This window comes from Drosophila hydei, unplaced genomic scaffold (genome assembly GCF_003285905.1).
Source record: "Drosophila hydei strain 15085-1641.00,03,60 unplaced genomic scaffold, DhydRS2 tig00008122-arrow-pilon, whole genome shotgun sequence".
NCBI lineage: Eukaryota > Metazoa > Arthropoda > Insecta > Diptera > Drosophilidae > Drosophila > Drosophila hydei.
The window spans coordinates 4,788,319-4,809,966 of record NW_022045833.1 but is presented as its reverse complement, the minus strand read 5'-3'; the positions used below and the strand labels follow the sequence as shown (position 1 = coordinate 4,809,966).

The window sequence follows — 21,648 nt, the reverse complement described above, 5'->3', positions numbered from 1 at the left end:
CGCCAAAGAAAAAGTGGGCCTTACATGCTAGCGACTGGTTTGCAACTATTTACAAGGAGCTCGGAACTGGGCGGGTGTTGTACATTTGTACGTCTCTATAAATGTTATATATATAATCATATTTTCATAGGCGCTCTACGCGCCTGGAAACTTGAATGACTGCGTAGTTGCGGCGGCAGCTGCGGCTGCGGCAATTGGCGATTTGGCTGCCTCGAGCGTCTTGGCTTGAAAGTCAGCGCTGACCACTGGCTTCAGTTGCGTTGGCTTTGCGGCTGACGCATTGCTGTCATCGCGTTTCCATACGACTTTGTCCTTTTCACTGGTGGCACCTTTGTCTTTGCGATCCCAATCCCAGCCAACGTCATGATGGTGTTCGTGATGGTGATCGGGCGAGGGGAACCACTCGGATATTACGACGGGTTTCCAGATTTTCTTCCAGCCAGGCACCCAAATTTCCTTCCAGCCGGGCACCCAGATTTGCTTCCATGCCTCTTTCCACTCCAGTTTGTCGTTCCAGATTTGCTTCTTGCCAGGCTTCCAGTACTGCTTCCAGGCCTCCTTCCATTCCAGTTTCTTTTCTGGCACCCAAATTTGCTTTTTGGCTGGCTTCCAGATCTTTTTCCAGTGTGACTTCCACACAACCCTCTTCTTCCACAGATCGTGGCTGGTGTACTCCCAGCCCTCATGATCCTTACCCAAATATTTCTCTCCGGGAATGCCAACCTATAGAAATTGCATTTAGCATATTCTTTTGTAAAAATGTAGAGAATATAAGATTAAGCCTTACCTTGACTAGTTCCGGTGTCCAGTATTGCTTCCAGTCGGGAACCTGAATATCCTTCCAAGCGGGCACTAAAATCTCTTTCCAATGCGGCACCTAAAATAAAGTAACAAAGATTTAAGATAAATTCAAAATTAATCTCGATGCAACTCACCCATATTTGTTTCCATGCGGGCACTTGAATCTCTTTCCAGCCTGGAACCTTAACCCAGTGCGGCTTATAGATCTTTAATAGAATTAGAGTTAGCTTCAGGTACATCCTTGATAAGCGCCTTCACTAACCTTTTTCCACGATGGATTCCAGATTTGCTTCTTGGCTGGATTCCATATCTTCTTCCAGCCCTCCTTCCACGTGACTTTTTTCTTCCAATAGCCGGGATCGTGATGCTCATGGTGCTCGTGGTGCTCGTGTATGTGCTCCTCGTGCACATCGTGCTCGCCAATGCCGAGGTCGAGACCCAGGCCGAAGTCGTGGCCGATACGCTGCTGAGCGACGCTCTTGCTGCTCACCTGGGTCTCGGCTGTCTGTTGATCGCCGACAGCTTTGGCATAGCTGCCCCTGCTGACAACAGAGAGCACGCCGAGCAAACCCAACTGTAAGTAAAACATGAGAAAAAAACATATTTCATTAGTCATTATTATTAGTCAACACACAAAAACAAAACAAAAGACTTAGGCAACGAACGCGACCGTCTAGGGATCAAAATGAATTCGCAACGATTATGGTAATTAATTAAATATTCTTCATATGAAGCGTTGAAGCACCGCAACAACCAGTTTTAACTGGGTCAGCGCGCTGCCGACTCAGCTTATCCCAATCTGTTTTATTTTGTTTTTTAATATTATTCGCAATGTTTGCACTGAGAGTCCATTGACTGCGACTGCGACTGCGACGGCGAGGCAATAAGTAAGAGTAAAATATTATGTCAGTTTCATATACATTTTTGTTGACTAAAAAGTATGCCAGTTAGAAATGATAAAGTGTAACCCAGTTTCAGGTCACTGCTGCTGAGTGTCTCCGTAACTTTATTTAGGACTGTGCCTCTTTCTCTATAAGGCCCAAAACTTATTTCGTTTTTTGCCATTATGCAAATAATGGCCGCTTTTGGAGCTGTCTCCGCTTCGTTTGACGTTGGCGTTGGCGTCGCCCCAGTGTTGCAAGTGTAAATCTCTAAATTTGGTGCTCGCTGCAGTTGCTGGCGAGGTCAAAGCATTTGGCGTCAATTTGCTGTCATCTTTGACTGGGTATTTCACATAATCTACCAAATCACTCAAATTTCAATTCACATAATCCCAATCAGTTTGCGCACGAATGTCAACTTCGATCCGATTATGAAATGTAAATTAGCGCCAGCAAAAAAATTATCTCATTGCTGGCGCTGGGGGTGCTAATTGTGGTTGCTGTTGCTATTGCTGTCGCTGTTGCTGCTAGCTGATGGCAGTGCGTCGCAGTTTCCGCAGTTAGCTAGTGAAAGTCGTCTGCCATCTCTTGAGGGGGACTGGCTAGGCCGCCATTGGATCATCGATCGTGAGGGAAAAGAGTCTGACTCCAAATGCATTTCATGGGCAAGCGCTAATGAAACTATCTCGCAGTCAGCATATTTGTGCGCTTTTAATTGTTGACAATGCGATTGAAAGGCCCCAAAAACAGTTGAAGATAAAGAGACGGAGACAGAGCAAGAGAGAAAGAGAGAGAGAGAGAGAGAGAGAGAGGGACAACAGAGGCAAATGTCGTGCTATTGACATGTGACAATAGCTGAAAAAAGAGAGCTGGAAAATCGTTAATGAAAATAGGTAAAACACGCTTTTCAGCGAATTACTGAGCACATTCGAGATCAGCTAAAGGATGCCTTATTCTTTCACTAAAAATATGTTTTATGTCGATAGCTTTTACTAGTTAATAATATTGAATGTGACATCTGGTGAAAAGTAATCAATCATGTTTATGATATATCCGTATATTATGTGCCCTATAAAGGCTAACAACTTTCCACTTTCGATCTTATCCAAAGTCAAATAACCATATTAATTATATATTCAAAATATATCTAATTAACTATGAAAAACAGCTTTTCTCCTCTTCCAATTCTTAATTTGTTTAAAATTGATCTATTATGGATTCAAAATTCATATATGGCCTATGCACTCAGGCAATTTCCTATACAGATGCGCAGACACACTCCAAACAATACTTGACTCCGCTGATATGTGAAGCATATCTGAATTATTATTTTAATACAGGTGTCTGTCTGCCCCTGTTTTCTCAATCTTCTCGCTGTTTCGTAAACAAACTGTTCGCAATCTATTTGGGAAACTGCATTAAACTGACAAAATTATATTCCATTAGTTCCACCTGGTTGGCTAGGCCAAGATAACAATTACAACAACAACAACAACAACAACAACACATGCAGTTCGCACTATCTGTCTTTGTTTTTTTTTTTTTTGCACTTCGTTGACACATTTGGTAATTACCACAAAATGCCGCTGGATCCTCATGGCTCCCGCTTAACGCTGGCTTGGGGTTTTAAGGGCCCTCGGCCGAAAATTCAACACTAATTCACTTGGGCACAAAAAAGTATGTGGTAGATATGTGGGGGCTCCACTCGCTTTGGTGGGCAACGCGCGCAACTCTTTGGGCCACTTTCGTGGATCTGACTGTCGCACTGAAGATTGGGGAGCCAGGTTAAATAGACGACGCACAGGTGCCACCGGCGCCTAGCGAAAACGAAACCGAACCCGAAAAGGAAAATGAAATGAGAGCGAAAGCAAAAACGAGAAACGAGAGCGCGAGGCGCCAGCAGAAACCGAAGACCTTGAATTCTGATAACGGTTTTGTGTGTAAACAATGACACAGCGAGCTTTTCAGATGCCTACCTAAAGCTTAGCTCAGCTCGCCGGAGAGTGAGAGTAAAGCAGCGAGAGCAAGACAGAGAGAGGGAGAGAGTGAGTGAGTGAATGAGCGCGCGTAGGCCGGCATTTTGCTCTTCTCTTTTGTGCTGCGCATTCGCATTTGTTTGTGCTGCGACGTGACAAGCAGCGCAGCGCAGTTTGTAGATACGAGGGAGACCCAAGGAGAGAGAGGGAGACAGAGAGAAGCTGCTCCAAATGTTGTAATCGCCAGGCCAAGCTTATTGCAATAAATGTTATAAATCTTAATAAAAAACAAAAGCCAAAAATAACAACAGCAACAAAAGCAACAAAAACATTGGGGCAATGCAAATTAATAGCACGAAATGGGAAATCAACGAAAACAAATTGTAAGGCAACGTTGCGTGTATCTTTGCTTAGGTTAGCTTGGGGTTTTTGTAATGCGTTTAATATTTGTTGTTGTTGTTGTTATTATAGCTGTTGCTGGCTTTTGGAAATTCTTCTTCAATAATGACGACACGAAGGCCGTCACGTTCGTGAGGCGCACCTGGTACTGGAACCCAAACACCCTCCAACCCAACCACGCAGGGCATCAATTAGTAGATTTTAATGTAATTTATAAGCCATACTTGGCGCTCTAACTCGGTTAAGGGCAGTCGCTGGCGCTGCGTGCCAAATGGCCAAATGGGTGTCTAAGCAAAATAACAACAGTAATATTAAAAATATGTGCAATGTCCACTCTGTGTGCATTTTTGCATGTGCAACAATGAGGCAATGCCTGGCAAACAAGCAGAGAAAAATGCCGCTAGATGGCGCTTTTATTTCCTGCATCTTTTGCTTCGAACTCAAAAACATGCGGAATTCCATTTGAAAAGCTCGGCGCTCTTTAAATGGTTCGCTACATTTCCAAAAGCCAAGTTAATTGCATGTTTATTTAGTTAAAAACAATATTAAAAAAAAAACAATTCGCCTTATTTTTGATGCATGGGCAGAGACTGCGTCCAAGTTCCACGTTTCCCATGCGTGTTTCCGTTGCCCAGTGGGCAGCTCTTGGTCCAAAACTTAAATCAATACATTGCATAACAAGTGTAGTAAACGTGAGAAGTGCAAAACAATGGACAGTAGCACAATCAATCAAAATATGCAGAAAATAATAATTAAAAGCTACCAAATTTCCTACAGACAATAGAAATTTGCAATTCATAAATGGTTTATATATAGCACAAGTAAAACGTTGATTTAGTTTTAATAGTCAGGGAATTTTAAATGTTCATTGGACAGCTGGCCCATAAGGAAGTGCTGCATCACACCAAACGCAGACTGAACTCATATAAATATTCATTGAAGTTAGATAAATGCAACTTCGTCGAGGCTCCCTGCAGCATGCGTTTCAGGAAGTAGCCAAAAGCCGCAGACTGCAAAACTGAAACTGAAACTGAAACTGGAACTGGAACTGGACCCCAGTGCAAATGAAATGCGTAATGCGACGGGCAGATAGCGGCAAGAGAGATAGACGGCGCATTGGACTGCCCATGGCAATGCGAGAGTGAAGTTCGAATCATGGCTTCCTTGCGAGCCAAACTGAACCGAGTCTTGGCCATATTCATGGCTTCCTTTTGCGGCGTCAAAGTCAACGTGAGCTGCTCGCCATGTGAGGTGTTATGGCAGGCGACGCATATAACGTTGACGATGATGACGATAATAAAACTAGATGCCAGCAGCCACTGAGCCACTTTTACTTTTCGACTTCAAAATTGTGTGATGGCGATTTGTGTTTAATTTGCTGTTGCTGTTGTTGTTGTTTATTGTTATTGCAGCTATTATTATTGTATTCATATTTATTCAAGGCACTTGAAATGCCTAGAGGCTGGTCTTATCACAGCAGTAATCAGTCAATGTGTTAAGTGCTTAAGAGGGTGCCTGTGTGTGCTGTTCCGGCAGGGAAATTGGAGCAAGATTTGGTATGCATTTCCTGCACTCCACCTGATTTGAATGACCAACAGATTGCAGAGATTGTCCAATTGCTGCGTGGGCGTTTGCCAGTCAAATAACTCAGGGCGACAGCTATTTGGACAGAGAAAGAGCAAGAGTGGGGCGGGGCGCATTTGATTAACATATGTGCATGCCAATGAACCACTTAAATATATTTGGCTTTGCCACCTTGTGCCTGCACCTTAGACTGCGATTGCGCCTGCACCTTTTACTTCCGATTGACACTTGGCTTCCTGCTTGGCCAGCTAAATAAGCAAATGCTGATTTTTTGGACCGCCGAACCACTTTGTCGCCTGTTACGCTTCCACACAGTTGACAAGACGCACCAAAGGCAAGCGCGATCTAGTTTTGGTTTGCTGCTGCACTTTTATGGCTGACCAGTTTACAGTTATTTAATTGCTCGCCCACCTTCCGCAACGATAGCCAGCTTGAACTTCCCTGAAAGGCCAATGAGATTGTGTTGGATGCTGCGCATTTAGCTATAGCTGCAGCTGGCTCAAGGTCAAGCGAATGCAATTCCATCGCGACCCCAATCGTTGGGGCAATAAAAGACTTTGGCCACAAGCCTGCCGGCGCATACAATTCAAATGTCGTAGGAATTTCAAATCACGTCTCATTCAATAACAAAGCAACTGCATGAATTATGCGCTTATGGCCACATTATGGGGACAGTCCCCTTGAGGCATTTGCATAAAACGCTCGCGCGCGTCTCACACCTCATTTAAAAAGGCAGCGAGACGCCCGGGCGCCTAAAGGTAAACGGAAATGCACCTATGACATAGCAGACTATAGTGTATCATATGATTTGTGGACTCTTGCAGTTGCAGTTGCAGTTGATCAAACTGGTTCTTTGCTGCGTTCGTTGACCATTTGGCAATCGATTGCGCAATCTGTGTAGCCATGACGTTGTATATGTGGCCAATGAGGAAATTCAACGCTCCAGTCTTTGTTTTCTTCTTGCCAGTCAGTCGGGTTCTTCAAAGCATTCACTTGCCATTTGGCTAAGCGAGCAATAATTCATGCAAATTTAATTTGGCTTTGATTTTGAAGTATTTGCACACTCATTGGGGCGTTGGCAATTAAAAATAGATACACACATAACACACATCTTCAACTGTTTGGCTCCAGTCGTATTCAGTTGGTCACTCAGTCAGTCAGTTGCAGTCACGCTTGCCAATTGTCGGATACATGCAAAACGGCCAAAGCCAATTGCATAATTGCAAAGTGCCTGTTAAAAGTAGTTAAAGAAAATATATGTGTTTCCGTACAATTAAAAGCGCTAACTCATAGAGTCATGCAATTTGCATGATAGCTATTAATAGTCGATTTCTGACTGTCTGAACTCTCGGGTCAATTAATAGCTTAATCAATGTCAACTGTTTTACTTATGCGTGCTCAACATTTAAGCCAGCTAATCGCGATTGCCGTATATCTAGGTTCGTAGCAGCCAGCTTTAAGTTGTGTACCATATTCGGTTAATTTGCATAGGTGGCTAAAGTTGTCAAACACTTGTTTTAAGAGCTTAACGAAAGGTTGCGCCACTTTAAATGCTGAACTAAAACATTGTCAGACTTATTAAGAAAATGTTGCATACTCTAGTGTTGTATTTATTAAACTGCACAATTAGTTAAACTTTATTACAATAGGTGGCGCTACAACAAACTACAATGGTTTGTGTCTTCGATAAATTTTGATATAAATTATAGTGTAGCATACTTTTACTCTGAGTTAAAATTATAACTTGTTTTTAATAGCAGCCTGCTTTTAGGCTGAGCAATAATTACTTAATTCCTTATTGAGCAAGCATAATTTATTTTAATTACTTTTAATTACTGCTCTTTTCAGAACATTGAAAGGGCAGACAAACCTTGAACTGGTAGGACGAATGATGACTCGTTCGGATTTATGGATTCTCTAATGTACGTTTACTATTTGTGCAATAAATAAAACTATTCAAATAAATAAAAAGCTATTTTATTTGACGATGTTGCCCCTGCTGGATATAAAATAAAATTTGTATTTCGTAAATTTGTGATTTCTGTTCGCCTGGTATTTCTGGACAATTTCCGTTAGTTTCAGTTGCCTCGCATACTGAGAAACCAAATTTGTTGCAGATTTTTGACCACCCTCTTTTTTATCCATAGCTTGGCCCAATCCTACCACTGGACTAGCGGATCAGGTACATTTCAGCAGTTTGAGTTGGCACGAAACAATTTACAGCCGAGTCTTTGCTAGCCACAAACAAAAAATGCTCCTACTCCTTGTGAGATCCTTAAGGATATGATCGAGTGATAGCAAGGCATTTATAGGCCTAAAAATAAAATATAAAATCATTAATAGCTTCAAACTATGAGAACGATTAGAACATACCTAAGCCAATTGAAAGGTCTTTTTAATGCAAGCAGGTTGGCAGGTTCCAAGTGTTTAAAGAATCCTTGCTGGAAGTTGAGATGCAAACAGATCAAGTAGAAAAAGACGCTGCTTAATTGTAATGAAATATATAAAGCTATAAATACATGCATACCCTGTAAAATCCATCCTCCCCTCTCATTGCTCTATGTAAACTGAAATATATTCATTAACTTATATACTAAACGTATATATTTACATATACATTTACTTACATGTTATATAAAGCGGGAAAAAACTGGTCCAATGAATTTCTATGCAAAATTGGAGCAGCTGCTGTTTGCCACGCCCATGCGCCTCCACAGTTTCATTCATTAAATGCAAATTGAAATTCGTTGTCAATCATTGTTGTATCATTGTTTGGCCTCTTTATTTTTATGTCTCTATTCTCTCTCTCTCCATCTCTCGCTTCACATGTTGCTCCAGCTCCGCGCGCGGCGTCTCTAAGCAAGGGTCAGGGGTTGAGAGGCAAGGGGGTCCGAGTGTATTTATTACAGCGCTTCAACGCAATTGCAGTTTGTTTACGACTTCCTCGAGCTGCATTATTATTAACCAGTTAGCAGTTGGCCGGCTCTCGACTGATACGCTAAATGGCCAATATGTGACGCTAGCTTTGTCATGCACTGCTCCAGCTGCACCCTCGCAGCCTCCCCACTCGCCGCTGCTGCCTAATGACTCCTACTACACTGGCGAGTAGCCGGTTTGTCGCTTAAACGTTTGACTGAATTTTGTTTTTGTTATTGTTTTTCTTATATTTTCATTTATTTAACTTTTTGTTTTTGTTTCTTCAATATTTGCATGTTGTAATTTGTGTTATGCAGCACAGCTCCTCAGCTGTGGGCGAGACAATGTGCAATTGTTAACCGGGCAACGCAATTATTTAGTTGGTTTTTTTTACACATTTTTAAGCCAGCCATAATCTTAAGTGGTTTGCAACGAGGTATTTCACAGCATCATTGAGTGTGTGGTGTATCTACAATTAAAGTTATATTAATGATAGATAAATTCATAAGTTAAGCGCGTTGACAAATGCACATTTCGCAATCTGCAATTATTAACATGGCCAAGCAATGGGGCTTATTTAGGCCCAGCTAACATTCTATTGCGGATTATAGATGCAAAATTTATTATAGAATCTTTCAATATTTGCTGTGAACTTCAGAGAGAGACACAAAAATACATAACTTGAAAATGCCTGTTAGCATTGGCTTTGTTGGAATTTCAAGGCATATGGCTAACACCAATGTTAACTATTAACTGTTAACTGTTATTAATTACCTTCTTTTGTGTTGCTCGCCTTTATGCGTGCACGGCCTGCCCATTGGTTGCCTTTCGACGCCTTTGCTCATCGCGTGACCAAAACAAGTTTGTTGCCTGAGTCTTTTGTTATTTTTTTCGGTTGTTTTTCAGGTGCATTTCTATTAATAGCTGCTGCTGTTGCGGCGAGATTTATGGGTTGTAAGTAAAGCGTCTGCGGTTGACAACACAATTTTTGGCCGCCTTTTAATTAATATTTCGCTTGCCACACTCTCATTGCGCACATGTTTTGGCTCTTTATGTGGTCCGCATTTGTTGAGCTGTTGCCACATTTCTGCACAAGCGTTGACAACTTTTGGGTAACGACCTTGCCGCTGATTGCGGCTGCTCCACATCTGCAACTAGGCTGACCCACATCGAAAGCGCAGAGATCGAGTAGGCGCGGTGGCAACGGTGGCTTTAACTGTAGCTGATGCGTGCAACAACCTCTTCTTCACGCTTCGACTGCAACTCACGTGCCGCCAACAGCAGCACCAACAACTGCTGCTGTCTTCGTTGTTGTTGTTGTTATTGTTGTTCCTGTGTTTCTTTATGTGTTTGTCTTGAACCTGAGCTGCAGCCAAACATAAACAGAAAAACATAAATAAATAAATAAATATTTCTGGCGTTTTCCTTTCTTTATGTTGTGTGTAAACAAAAGATTTATTACAAAAAGCATTTCTGGCATTATTATAACATATTATATGTATAAATAAATATATATATATATATATATATATATATATACATAACCTTTTTTGTGCGTTTTTTTTTGCTTTCTTTGTTTTTTTTTGTTTATCAAATTTATTTTTATTACTTCTTTTAAATTTACGTTTGGAGCTCGTTTGTTTGTTTTGTTTTCGTTTTTTTTTTCTTTTTGCTGCTGCTGCTGCTTGTGCAATGCAGTGGCCGCTGCTGCTGCAACAGTTAAAACAAAAGCAACTATGGCAACAACAGTTGCCTGGCTGCGTCTTGCTTCACTTATGCGTAAAGTCTTTGCTTCTTGTTGTTGTTGTTGTTGTCGTGGCTGGGGTTTTCGTTTCGTTTATTGTTGTTGCTTATTAAAAAATTTGAATTTCGCATGACACTTGCGCGCATTACATAAAAACAAAACGCCGCCGCCGCGTGCAATTCGCTGCTGATTGAATATGTTTGCGCATCATTCAAAAAAAAAAGGGAACATAAAAAATATTACGCATACGCCGCCGCCGCATGCTGCGCGTAGGCGATACAATTGGCAGATTAGACGCGCACTTACAGTCGCAATGATTACCGACGCATCGGCCACAGCGGGCACTCGAATTAAGGCCTAAACCAAACACTTACAGCTGAGCAGCAATAAACAACTTGATTGCGCTCAAGGTATAAACAACAACAGCATCAATTAAAACAAAAAAAGTTTACCAATTTGTAAACGAGACAAAGACCAAGAAAATGTAAAAACATAACCTTTTTTTATCATTTTGCATAATGCAACTTTTCACAATGCAACTCGTTCGCTTTTCAGTTTTCAGTTACGCGTTTTGACTTATGGAAATTGATTTTAAGTAGTGACAAAAAGCGCGGGGAGGGATCAGAGATAGAGAGAGAGAAATATTTCATAGTTTCATTGACATTGTCTTGAGCTTGATGGAGTCTTAAAGCAGACCTTGAGCAACACTTTTCAACAGCAATGTCACTGACTTAATTAAGATGTCAACTGCCAATTGTTCCCCAATAATTGATGGAGTTGTTTCAAGTAATGAAAAGCTCGACGAGTAAACACTTGAATTAAAACTATTTCATAATATAGTGCTAAGATAACAAGATCGACATTTAAATGACAAATGCGTATCATAAATCTATTACTAATTGATTTTTGTGTGAATATAAACGAACAAATTTATTATGTGTAAATGTGCTTCACGAGTTTCTCATTATAATAAACTATATTAGATAGAAAATAAATTTATAAGCCAAATAATATGTAATATATATACATATATACATATATATATACATATATGAAATATGTAGTAATATAATATGTAGTTAAACATTTTATAAAGAAACTAAATAAATTTATAATTGATATTTGAGAAAATTTCTTGTACACAGTTTAATTGAAATTTGTTTTATTTTGCTCAAATTATTTCTGGAGCTATTTATGCGCAGATCCCATTCAAAATTTGATGTTTTTTTAAATTAAAATAAAAAATGTAATTTATATATATTCTTAAAACTGAAATTGGGAACTTTTTAGCTTGTTTTTCATGAAAATTTTAAATATTATTTATTAAAAAATAAGACTGCGCCAATCTGAATATTTTTTTTATTAAAAAACTACCTAAACTTAGTTTCAAATATTACAAGTTACTAGACCAAGGTTATCTGAGTGTACTTTAAAAACATCTACATAAACTACATTTCTAATTCTAGCTCGTAAAGTGTAAATAATAACAGGAAATGTCATCCAATCAGCAGTGTGTAATTAAAATGTAACCTAAGCCCAGCTATCTGTATGTATAAACTCGTAAATGAAGGGGCGAGGCATTCATTAGGATTCTTCGTTACCAGATCAAACAAACTATGCAATATATCTGCTGATTCGACCCAACAAAATGACTGACATTGATATCGATATCGTGAAAAGGCAAAAGTCAGCAAATATGTGAGACCAAATGGTTCTGCTGCATGATACAGAAAGATGCAAGCGCAGACTTTTCCAAATAAATGCATTCATATATATGTACGTACACACAGCCGAACAAGGTCCGATCAACTCGGCCACTGACTCTGATAAACTTTTGAATACATATAAGACAAACTACCTTTAAGGATGTTTTGCAAATTCAATCAAAGCAAGCGACAAATCGACTCTGCTCATCCTCTCTTCTGCTGCTCTATATATAGCTGTAGTTCTCTTAATAATTCACACATTTTCCTGATATATATATATCGCTAAACTGAAGCCAAAAGCAGCCCGCCCACTTAACGTTCAGTTTTATCTAAACATGGGCGTGCCTTTTGTGGCAATCTGTTAATTTGTCGAATCGAATTCATAACAGAAAACAACTCTCGTTCGTCTTAAAAGTTTGCTTGAACTCGAACTTTTGGTTTGGTTGCAACTTGTTGCCGTTGCTGTAGAAAAGTTACCTAATCAATGCAATTGTGGCAGCGTCTGGTATCCAGTTTTGGTAACAGCAACTGCCACAAGTTGCTTCCTCGGCTGCCGCTATTGCTGTCTGGCTGTCTGGCTGCCTGCTAAATAGACCTGCATGCAACTAGGTAAGCCAAGCAGCTGGCCATATGGGCAGGTGGGCAGGTGGGTGGCAGGGGGCAGCTGTCAGAGGGGGGTCACGTGTTTAACTGATGTCGGCAGCAGATCTTTGGCACACAGACACACAGAGCGCGAAGTCAACGAGCCAGTCAATTAAAGCAACATGTTGCAACATAGTCGACCGAGTGACTTGGACTTCAGTTGAAAAATGCAACACAGAGCTGCAGCCGTAACCCTAAGCCAGCAGCCAGCAGCCAGCAGCCAGCAGCCAGCAGCCAGCAGCCCGCAGCCGCATTCAACATTCAACATTCAACTTGAACAGGAAGTGAGGCGTTATTGTTGCTGCTTATCTGGCCGATGATGAGATGCTTCCTTGAGATTTATTTGGCATCTGCATCGGATGCACACAGACGCCGTTTGCTGATGCTGCTGCTGTAGTGGCATTTGCAATTGTAGCCGCTTTTGTGGCAAGTTCATATGCATTGGCTTTGGCTCTTGGCCTCTCGATTGCAACAATCGTGCAAAAGTCGCAAAAAGCAAAAAACAAAAAAAAAACGCCAAATAAAAAACTTGCCCATTTCAGTTATGGCGGGAGGCGCGGCTTATCTGAGCCCAACTTCCGCGTGTCATGAGGCCCGAAACTTTATGAGTTGCATCTTCTCCAGTTAATGACCAGCTAATGGCAATGTGACCGGAGATGGCAGAGCTCTTGCGCAATCGATGGATGGCGAAGCGGCCAATGAAAGTAAAAGGAGGACATTGCTTCAGAGGCACATCGCATAAGCGAACCACTTGGGTGGTTTTCAAGTACTTTAGACAATTAAAGATGAATATCAGTTGGTTTTTTATGTTTTATTTTTATTTTTTTATAACTTTTTTTTGTAAGTTTTCCGCTTTACATGAATTTTTGTACAATAGTTTACGATGTTCATAACAATATATGTTTACGGGTTTCGGTAAGGTACATATTTACAAACCTTCAACGAGTTTTTGTGTGTATGTTTTATTATAGTTAATATTTTTACAGTTTTTGAGCTTCATTCTTCATTGAAGTTGAATTTCAATGGCAAATCCAAAGGGCCAATTAATCAATTTTCATAACTTAGAGACAAACAACACGCGCATGACTAATTCGTACACTTAAGATAAAGATAAAAGTGAAATAGAGACAGGAAATGAAATGAGAAAGTGGACGGAATGTGTCAACAGAAATGCAAACGATTCAGGATGAGGTAATGCCAATACTAGACTTAAGTTTAAACAATTTTCTGCAGCCAAAAACAATGGAGAACAATTGTTTTTGGCCAATGGAAACCAGGGATGGGGTAGTTATCCGTTATGTATCAGTGCTGTCGCATAGATCTGCGATATGTGAACAGAGCGCCTGTTGCTTAGTCCCAGCCATGTCCGTGGCCGTGGCTGATTGGCACCCAAACCTTCTCCCACACTGGCTTCCAGACCTTCTTCCATTCTTGCACTTTGACCTCTTTCCAGACGGGCACCTGCACCGATTGCCATTCATCCTTCCATGCTTGCTTCTTCTCGTTGGCCCAGACTTGCTTCTTTTCAGTGCGCCAGATTTGAACCTTCTCCTCTACCCATGTTTCGCGCTTCTCCTTGATCCAGATTTGCTTCTTGGAGTTCTTCCACACTTGCACCCATTCATCCTTCCATTCGAGCTTCTTGTCTTGCTTCCACTCTTGCACTTTCTCCGTTTTCCACTCTTGCACCTTTTCGGTGCGCCATTCCTGTTTCTTCTCTGTGCGCCATTCCTGTTTCTTTTCGGTGCGCCACACTTTCTTCCACACTGGCTTCCAGATGAGCTTCTTGCGCCACAGATCGTGACTGGTGTATTCCCAGCCCTCGTGATCTTTGCCCAGGAACTTTTCGCCAGGTATGCCCATTTTCACCTTGGATAATCGAGGTTTACGTTTGTTTTGCATTGCAATTGCTGACCTTTTTGCTTACCCATTGTGGCTCGAACATTTGCTTCCAGTCTGCAACCTGTACTTCCTTCCACACAGGCACTTGGATTTCCTTCCAGAACGGCACTTGGATTTCCTTCCAGACGGGCACTTGGATTTCCTTCCACACAGCCACCTTGGTGGGCACCCAAATGGGTTTCGTCACTTTCTTCCATTCGGGCACTTTGATGTCCTTCCAAGCGGGCACTTCACGCTCCTCAATTTTGGGCTTCTTTATGATTTTCCAATCGGGCACTTTCTCCTCTTTCCAAACGGGCACCTATGTGGCATTTGGTCTTTGTTTTAACTCTGATGCTTTAGTCCTGGTGGCTACCGCTCAGCTTACCTGCACCTCCTTCCATATTGGCACCGAAACCTTCTTCCATTTAGTTTCCCATGCCTCTTTTTTTATCGTCTTCCACACCTGCACCCAATCCTCCTTCCATGTTAGCTTCTTCTTCCACACACCCTCGGGCGGATGTGCGTAGGCTATGCTAAGGATAAGCGCGCAGCTGGCGCTGAGTAGCTGTGGGCGGCAGAGAAGCGCAGATATTCGATTAAATAACTTTTCTAGACAAAGTTTTTTAACTTCAGGTCACTTTTTGCACTTTTTTTTAATTTTAATTTTTTTTAATTTAATTTATTTTTCACTTTTTAAATATGTATCTTTTGGCACAGCAATTCATTGGTTATATTTAGGATGCCTGAACACTTCGAATCTTGGAGTTTTTATATTTATTTTGCATTTTGTAACACTAACCAACAGATTTAGGGATCTCATGCTTGTAATCCCTGTACCACCAACAGCGCGTCAAAACAAAAGAGCTGAAATGTGCCTCCGATGAGGTCTTCTATGAACACTATTCGCATTTCCCTACATGCACATCTATTTATATTTTGAATACGACGCGCCAAAGAAACGCAGCGACGTCGGCGTAGCAGCAGCGCAAAACAGCAACAATTTGCCCAAAATACCACCAACAACAACAGCAGCGACGCCAGCAGCGACTCTTTGGTCTTTTGCTGTGCCTATCTGTATGCATGCATATGTGTGTGGGGACACGGTCGAGCCGCCGCCGCCGCCGCTGCTTCAAAGCTCCCAGTTACAGTCACAGCTTCAGCTCGAGCTTTAGTCTCGGCTGAAAGCATTCGGTTGTCGCCCAATGTGCAAAATGCACGCAACTGCCAACGACGACGCCAACGCCGGCGTCGCTGCCAGCGTCAACGAAAGCGAAAGAGCCCAGAAGAGAGTGAGAGTGAGAGTAAGGCGCAGCTTGAAGCTCAAAGAGAGGGCTTAATGTTTGTTTGCTTTATCTTGTGTTTTATGACGACCAGGCGGCTTGATGAATTGGTCTTGGCCTGACGATGACTGCTCGGATTTTCCCAAGGTAAAGCAATCGCAGCAGCCGTATATTCCAACTTTTGACCGCTCGGTCTTGGGGTTTGAAGTGTGCGTTGGCTGATCTCAAGCGTAAATGTGATGGTTTGGGCCGAAGGTAGAATGTGTCGACGCGTTCACAGACTACTAATTATGTTATTAATAATGATGTACAAGCTTTTAATTACCTGCTGACCGATACTCAATAAGGTCAAATAGGGCTGTGGGCGTTTGTCGGCTGCTACACTTAATGGTTAAATAGCTACGTGCGTGCACTTCATACGACTTGTTTAACTCGGTTAACTTCATTTCAGTGACAAACAATCAGCACAGTTCAGTTTTGGCTTGCAATTTGCAAAAAAAAACTGCCAACAGGCGTTTGTGTAAACAAAAGTAAGAAAAACAACAACGTGACCTTCGCAACGGGACGCAGCATGAAGACGCAAAGCAATGACGAGGGCAATAACAGTAACGCTAATAACACTCTGTTGTTGGTGCTAGTGCTCCGCTTCAGTGGCTCTGGGGGCCATCTTTGTCTAGCACTAAATGGCATTTAACATTTTTTTAGCATGGTAATAAGGTGCGCGTTTTATGGCAGTCCCTCAAACAAAGTAACACAAAAATGTCCACAATAAAGATTAATAAAAGCACAATTAACACTTTCGATCGTTCGTCATGTTAACACTTTTACTTTTAATATGAGGAAATTAGCTTACAATTTAGTTTCTAAAATTGAATTCTAAGTGTGGTCGTCTATCTCTAGAAACTTTAAGCCAAATGCCTAGTGTTGCCAGATCGGGCGTGTCTCAGTGCAATATGCGTTTCCTTGGAATTCGCATAAATTATCTGCAAAATTTGTAATTGACAGTGTCCACAATATCTGCAAAGTTTACATTATATGCACAACAATCAGCAGCGGCAGCAGCAGTGGTTACATCACATGCGAAAATCAGAGAAGGAGCAGCGGCAGGAGATGGGGGAACTTGCATGAAATTGCAGTGGCGGCCTTCAATGCAAAAAATAAAGAAAAGAAGCGCACAACACACAAAACCAACAATGGCAACGCCAACAACAACGACAACCGCGACAAGAAAAGAAACGACGAAAAAACGAAACTTGAAATTAGGTAAAAATACCCGACACAAATCAAGGAAAATGAAACAGAAAATAATGAAGAATGTGCAACGTCAGCCACAATAAGAGCCAAAGCGTAACTGGGCACAATCGCAGGCCCGGCTCAAGCCAGGCCCAATCAGAGGAGACCCAGTCCCACAGTCCCGTTGCCACTTGACTTAGTTTTGTTTCGGCTTCAGCTGCGAATTGCAGTGCCACAAAAGAAATGAAATGAAATGAAATTGAAATTGAAATTCCTGTAACGTGCACAACAAAAACATAACAACAACAACATCAATGCGACGACTTGTGCAGCGAGTTTTGTTTGTATTTAAGCTTTTGTTTTGTTTTTGATTTTGGTTACACAGCCGTAGTTTCTTTGGCGCGAAGATGTCGTGCACGCGGCAGGCGCTTCAGGCGCCGAAAAACACCTTTCGCCGTTGCTGGAGTCCCTGCTGATTGCATAATTAATGGCATCTTATTATTGATCTCGACGTTTATTTAGGTTATGTGCATGGGCAAGCGTCTTGGCATATGGAGTGGAACTAGTTTTATTTATTTTTCTCTTAATGAACGTCTGCATCAACTGAAGGACTTTTATCGTCAACAATTGCCATAAATAAAACGATAACTTGGCATTGCCGTTAAAGCTTGGGAAATTATTTGAATGTCTATATTAAAGTAGGAATTGTGATAAAATAGCAAGTTTGTAATTTTATAGTCATAATATTAGGCATTATTACTTGCTACAAACTTCGTTTTCAATTCATAGTCTTTCAAGACGATACAATGCTTGCTTGACAATACTTTTAAACCATATGACGTATTAACATTCCAAAGAGTATTCCCATTTAACAATCTTTTTAAGCGTTACTCCAATTGCAATTACATTGAAGGAAACGTAATGTAACTATTTAGCCATTTCTAAGCATATACAGTTTGTTTTCATATAGGGCTGGCCAGCATTCACCTGGAATGTTACAACATAAACAAATAAAAGCGATTCAAACACGCTTTGGCCTTCACTCAGCCCCCTTTAATAGCCGCTAATTCCAATTGGACGCCAATGTGAAATGCCACTTCGAGTCTCGTTAAAGCCTCTTCCTGCAACGTCATCGTGTTCGCCATCGTCAGCGTCAATTGTTAGCGTCTTTGACATATTGCGCTTGTGATTGCTTTTATAGCTTGACTCGACTTGGTGTGGCTCGAGGCACATTCGGTTGCTCCAATTCGTTACATGACCGCGCAAGCCAAAGCCGAAGCCGAAGCCGTCGTCGAAGCTGTCGATAAAGCAGGTGCGCATGTCTTGAGTGTTGCTGGTAATGTTATTGTTACCACTCGTGTGCAGTTGACCCACATACTGAGCGCAAATGAAATTACAGCCTCCAAAGCAGATTTCTTGAAACTGTTGCCCCGGTTGACCGGTTGCATCATCCCGTTTCGAGCTGCAGCCAATTAGGCGCGTCGTTTTGTCAGCGCAATTTCAATTAAATGCACCATTAATTGCTTAGCTACGCTGCAGATTTAGTTGCGAGCTGCAGGTGGTCAAGAAACATGACTTTTGACCATTTACCAGTTGATATATGAAATCGTAATCGTAATAAGATTAGCGAATCTCCAGCAAAAGGTGCGTTCGTATGATCCAAGGTTGATCACTGGAACAGGTTAACAGCGGATCAAGACACAGATTTGCGACGTGCCCAGTATCATCAGTATATTTATGGCAGTTTATGTTGCAACCGCAGACGGCTGTTATCTTGGCTATAAAGCAGGAGAAGACGTCGAAACACGCAGCAAAAATACAGAACGAGCTTTGGCTTTTGTCCATTGAGGCGTTGTCCTGCAACAGATGCAGACGAAAAACCGGCTTAGTAGCTCAGTGGCTTCGAGTGGCTGCCCACCAGGCTCCAAATGGACATTACGCAATGGGCCAAGCAAACGAAGCCAAGCCTCAGTCAGAGGTCTCACATTCCAATTTGCGTAGCAGACGGCTTGCAGCTGCACATGCGCGAATTTCCTCATCTATAAGCCGCTTGCCATGCGCTGAAGACACCTAAAACAAGAAATATTTCTTATGACTGCCATTTGACAAATATTGCTAATTAAACAGCGTTTGATCATTGGGCAATTCGATGCCCAGGCTCTGGGCACACTTTAAGCGGAAGTGTGGGCGCCATCTTCCTGTAAAGAAAAAAGAGATAGATAGAGAAAGAGAGAGAGAGAGAGGGGGAAGGAAAAGACGATTGGCCAATTGCGCAATCGAACAATTCCAGCAACGAACAACAGGTGTCGCTGCTTGAAGATGCAACCGCGTTACGTCAGGCCAAGACTTTCACATAGACTCACTCCGATTAAAAAAATCATGTGGCTGCTTGAATGCCATCCAATTGTACTGTCCTAACTGCCTGCGAGGAAGCTTTCATGTAAATGAAGTTATTTTATGTGCGTGCGAATCTTCCAGCCTGTGTGTGGCTTGGCTCATTAACACCTATGTTAATTCATACAGCGTTTTTTCATGGCATTTATTTGTTGTTGTCTGTTGCAACTGCAACATTTGAGTGCATTTTGTCGTGCGCCGCCTTTTTGTGATTTTTGATTTTTTTTTCTACACAAGCTTTTTTTATGTTTTCCAACTGCTGTTCCGCTTGTGGCAGCAGCAACAAAAAATATATATGCGTTGCACAGTGGTTCGCATCACAGATGCTTATCGGCTTGAAGGTCTCTCACTGCTTTGATTTTAGTCAGGTTTCCACGCCAATTAGCTTACATTCCCATAAGATCTTTTATAAAATCCGCTAAGTGTGCTCTCTGTGTTAAATGAGATTTTAAACGTTGCCAGACAGTTGCAAGTTGCTCAGCAAGTGATTAAAATTACTAAATAGGGGGAATTTTTAATTCGCAAAAAAATATATATATATATAAATATATATAATATATAAATATATAAATATATATATATATATTTAATAAACTTATCTTTTTCGAAGCATAGCTTTCAGTGGTTCCAAAAGTCACTGGCTTAATTATATTTTTTGCGCAGGGATTAAAAAATGCCAAAAAGGGATATTTGTTTTCAAAGGACTTTTATGAATTTGCAACAGGCTGGCAACAATTATTGCCTAAGCAAAGACTTTTTATTATATGTTCGAATTAAATACATTTTAGGCACCGGAGACTTTCCTATCTACCACTGTACCTGCGTGTCATTTTGTTGTTGTCATACGAAAAATTTGTATTTTGTGTTTGCGCTTTGTTTGGCCAATTTTTTGTCAGCTTTGAGCCATTTGCCACATTGACAGAAAGGAAATTTTTCACTCCAACAAGGAAGTTGCGAGCGCATCTTCCACGCGCGTCCAATTATGACAAACGGCTACAGTGATCACCCACCGCCATGGCTGTTACTCATGTTGCATGTTACGGAGAGCGAAGAGGAACTCAGCAGCTTAACTTTGAATTATGGCTTGCAACACCTGTCTTGCAGCAGCAGCAATAATAACAACCACAACTTCCATTGTCATTGTCGCTTGCCAAAAGCGGCTGCAGTTGCCAATTGAAACGCTTGAAGTTGTGCGAAATGTGTTTATGGCGTTCAACAATGTCTTGTTGCAATTCTCAGTTAATGTTACGGCGCTGATGTCTGCAGTTGACCTACTACACATTGGCTCCTGATGTCCCATCCAGCTGAAGGCCGCTCTACGGATGACATAATATGCCAATTTGGCACACATCGCACAAATTGACGCTAATGCTGATCATCGATTTAAGCGCCTGATATAATTCGGCATCGCCTATTCGCAATTTTACACCCTCAACACATTGAAAATGCATAAATAGGGTATAATGCTTTGCGTTAAAGTGTTCGTAACAAGCAGAAAATCCAATTGTATCGATGCCTTGATATATCGCATAAGAACTAGAGACTTGAAATTCTACACATACAACGGTCCTTCAATAACTCGCGTATATTAAGTATGTTTTAAATCATCGATAACCGTAACCATCACCAATCGATATCAAGCTTTAGTTATTTGCTGCTGAGTTAAATACTAAATTCACGTAGTTCATTACAAAGCTTACATAAATATATAATATATTTATGTATATATAATGTTTTGTCTATCTCAGGCCATGCTGCTCAAAAGAAAGTTGTTAATTCATATATACATACATGAATTTATGTCTATTTGATGTCATATTTCTTGGTTGATAATAAAGTTTAGTTCGTAGCGAGCGACGTGCGTGCGTGTAGGTCTACATGTTTGTATACAGTTGTATGTGTGTATACGCCTGTTCGCGTATACCTACATATGTGTGCGTGAGATTGTGTGTAGATTACGTATGTATGACTAAGTTAGAACACTGAAAGCAGCTGCCCAGGGCTTAGGGTATTTGTTAGTCGTTCACTTCCAACTAGAGCAATATTTACTGGTTACGCTTTAATTTTATGTCTCTTTGGTTTATACGGCACGAGTCTCACGTTTACGTGAGCTGCTTTATATTAGAGGGACACGCCCCCGCTGCTGTCGCAATTGAAGGCGGCTAAAAGATTGCAGCGTCATGGCAAAAATAAAATAAAAATGAAACT

At 41.3% G+C, this 21,648-nt stretch overlaps 2 protein-coding genes across 2 annotated transcripts; both read right to left on the bottom strand.

Annotated features, from left to right (window-relative positions):
* Positions 1–4: 4 nt before the first annotated feature.
* LOC111593874 lies at positions 5–3,357 on the bottom strand. Its single transcript, XM_023306938.2, has 5 exons — positions 3,257–3,357; positions 1,064–1,375; positions 936–1,007; positions 788–877; positions 5–723 (listed from the first exon to the last, which is right to left on the bottom strand). Exons 1-5 carry the CDS (start codon positions 3,278–3,280, stop codon positions 136–138), a joined length of 1,086 nt encoding a protein of 361 aa, XP_023162706.2. The 5' UTR covers positions 3,281–3,357; the 3' UTR covers positions 5–135.
* Positions 3,358–13,503: 10,146 nt separating this feature from the next.
* On the bottom strand, positions 13,504–15,413 carry LOC111593902 (golgin subfamily A member 6-like protein 2). Its single transcript, XM_023306973.2, has 4 exons — positions 15,333–15,413; positions 14,919–15,098; positions 14,577–14,852; positions 13,504–14,518 (listed from the first exon to the last, which is right to left on the bottom strand). The coding sequence occupies exons 1-4, from the start codon at positions 15,351–15,353 to the stop codon at positions 14,000–14,002; spliced, it is 996 nt and encodes a 331-aa protein (XP_023162741.1). The 5' UTR covers positions 15,354–15,413; the 3' UTR covers positions 13,504–13,999.
* Between the last annotated feature and the right edge of the window lie 6,235 nt (positions 15,414–21,648).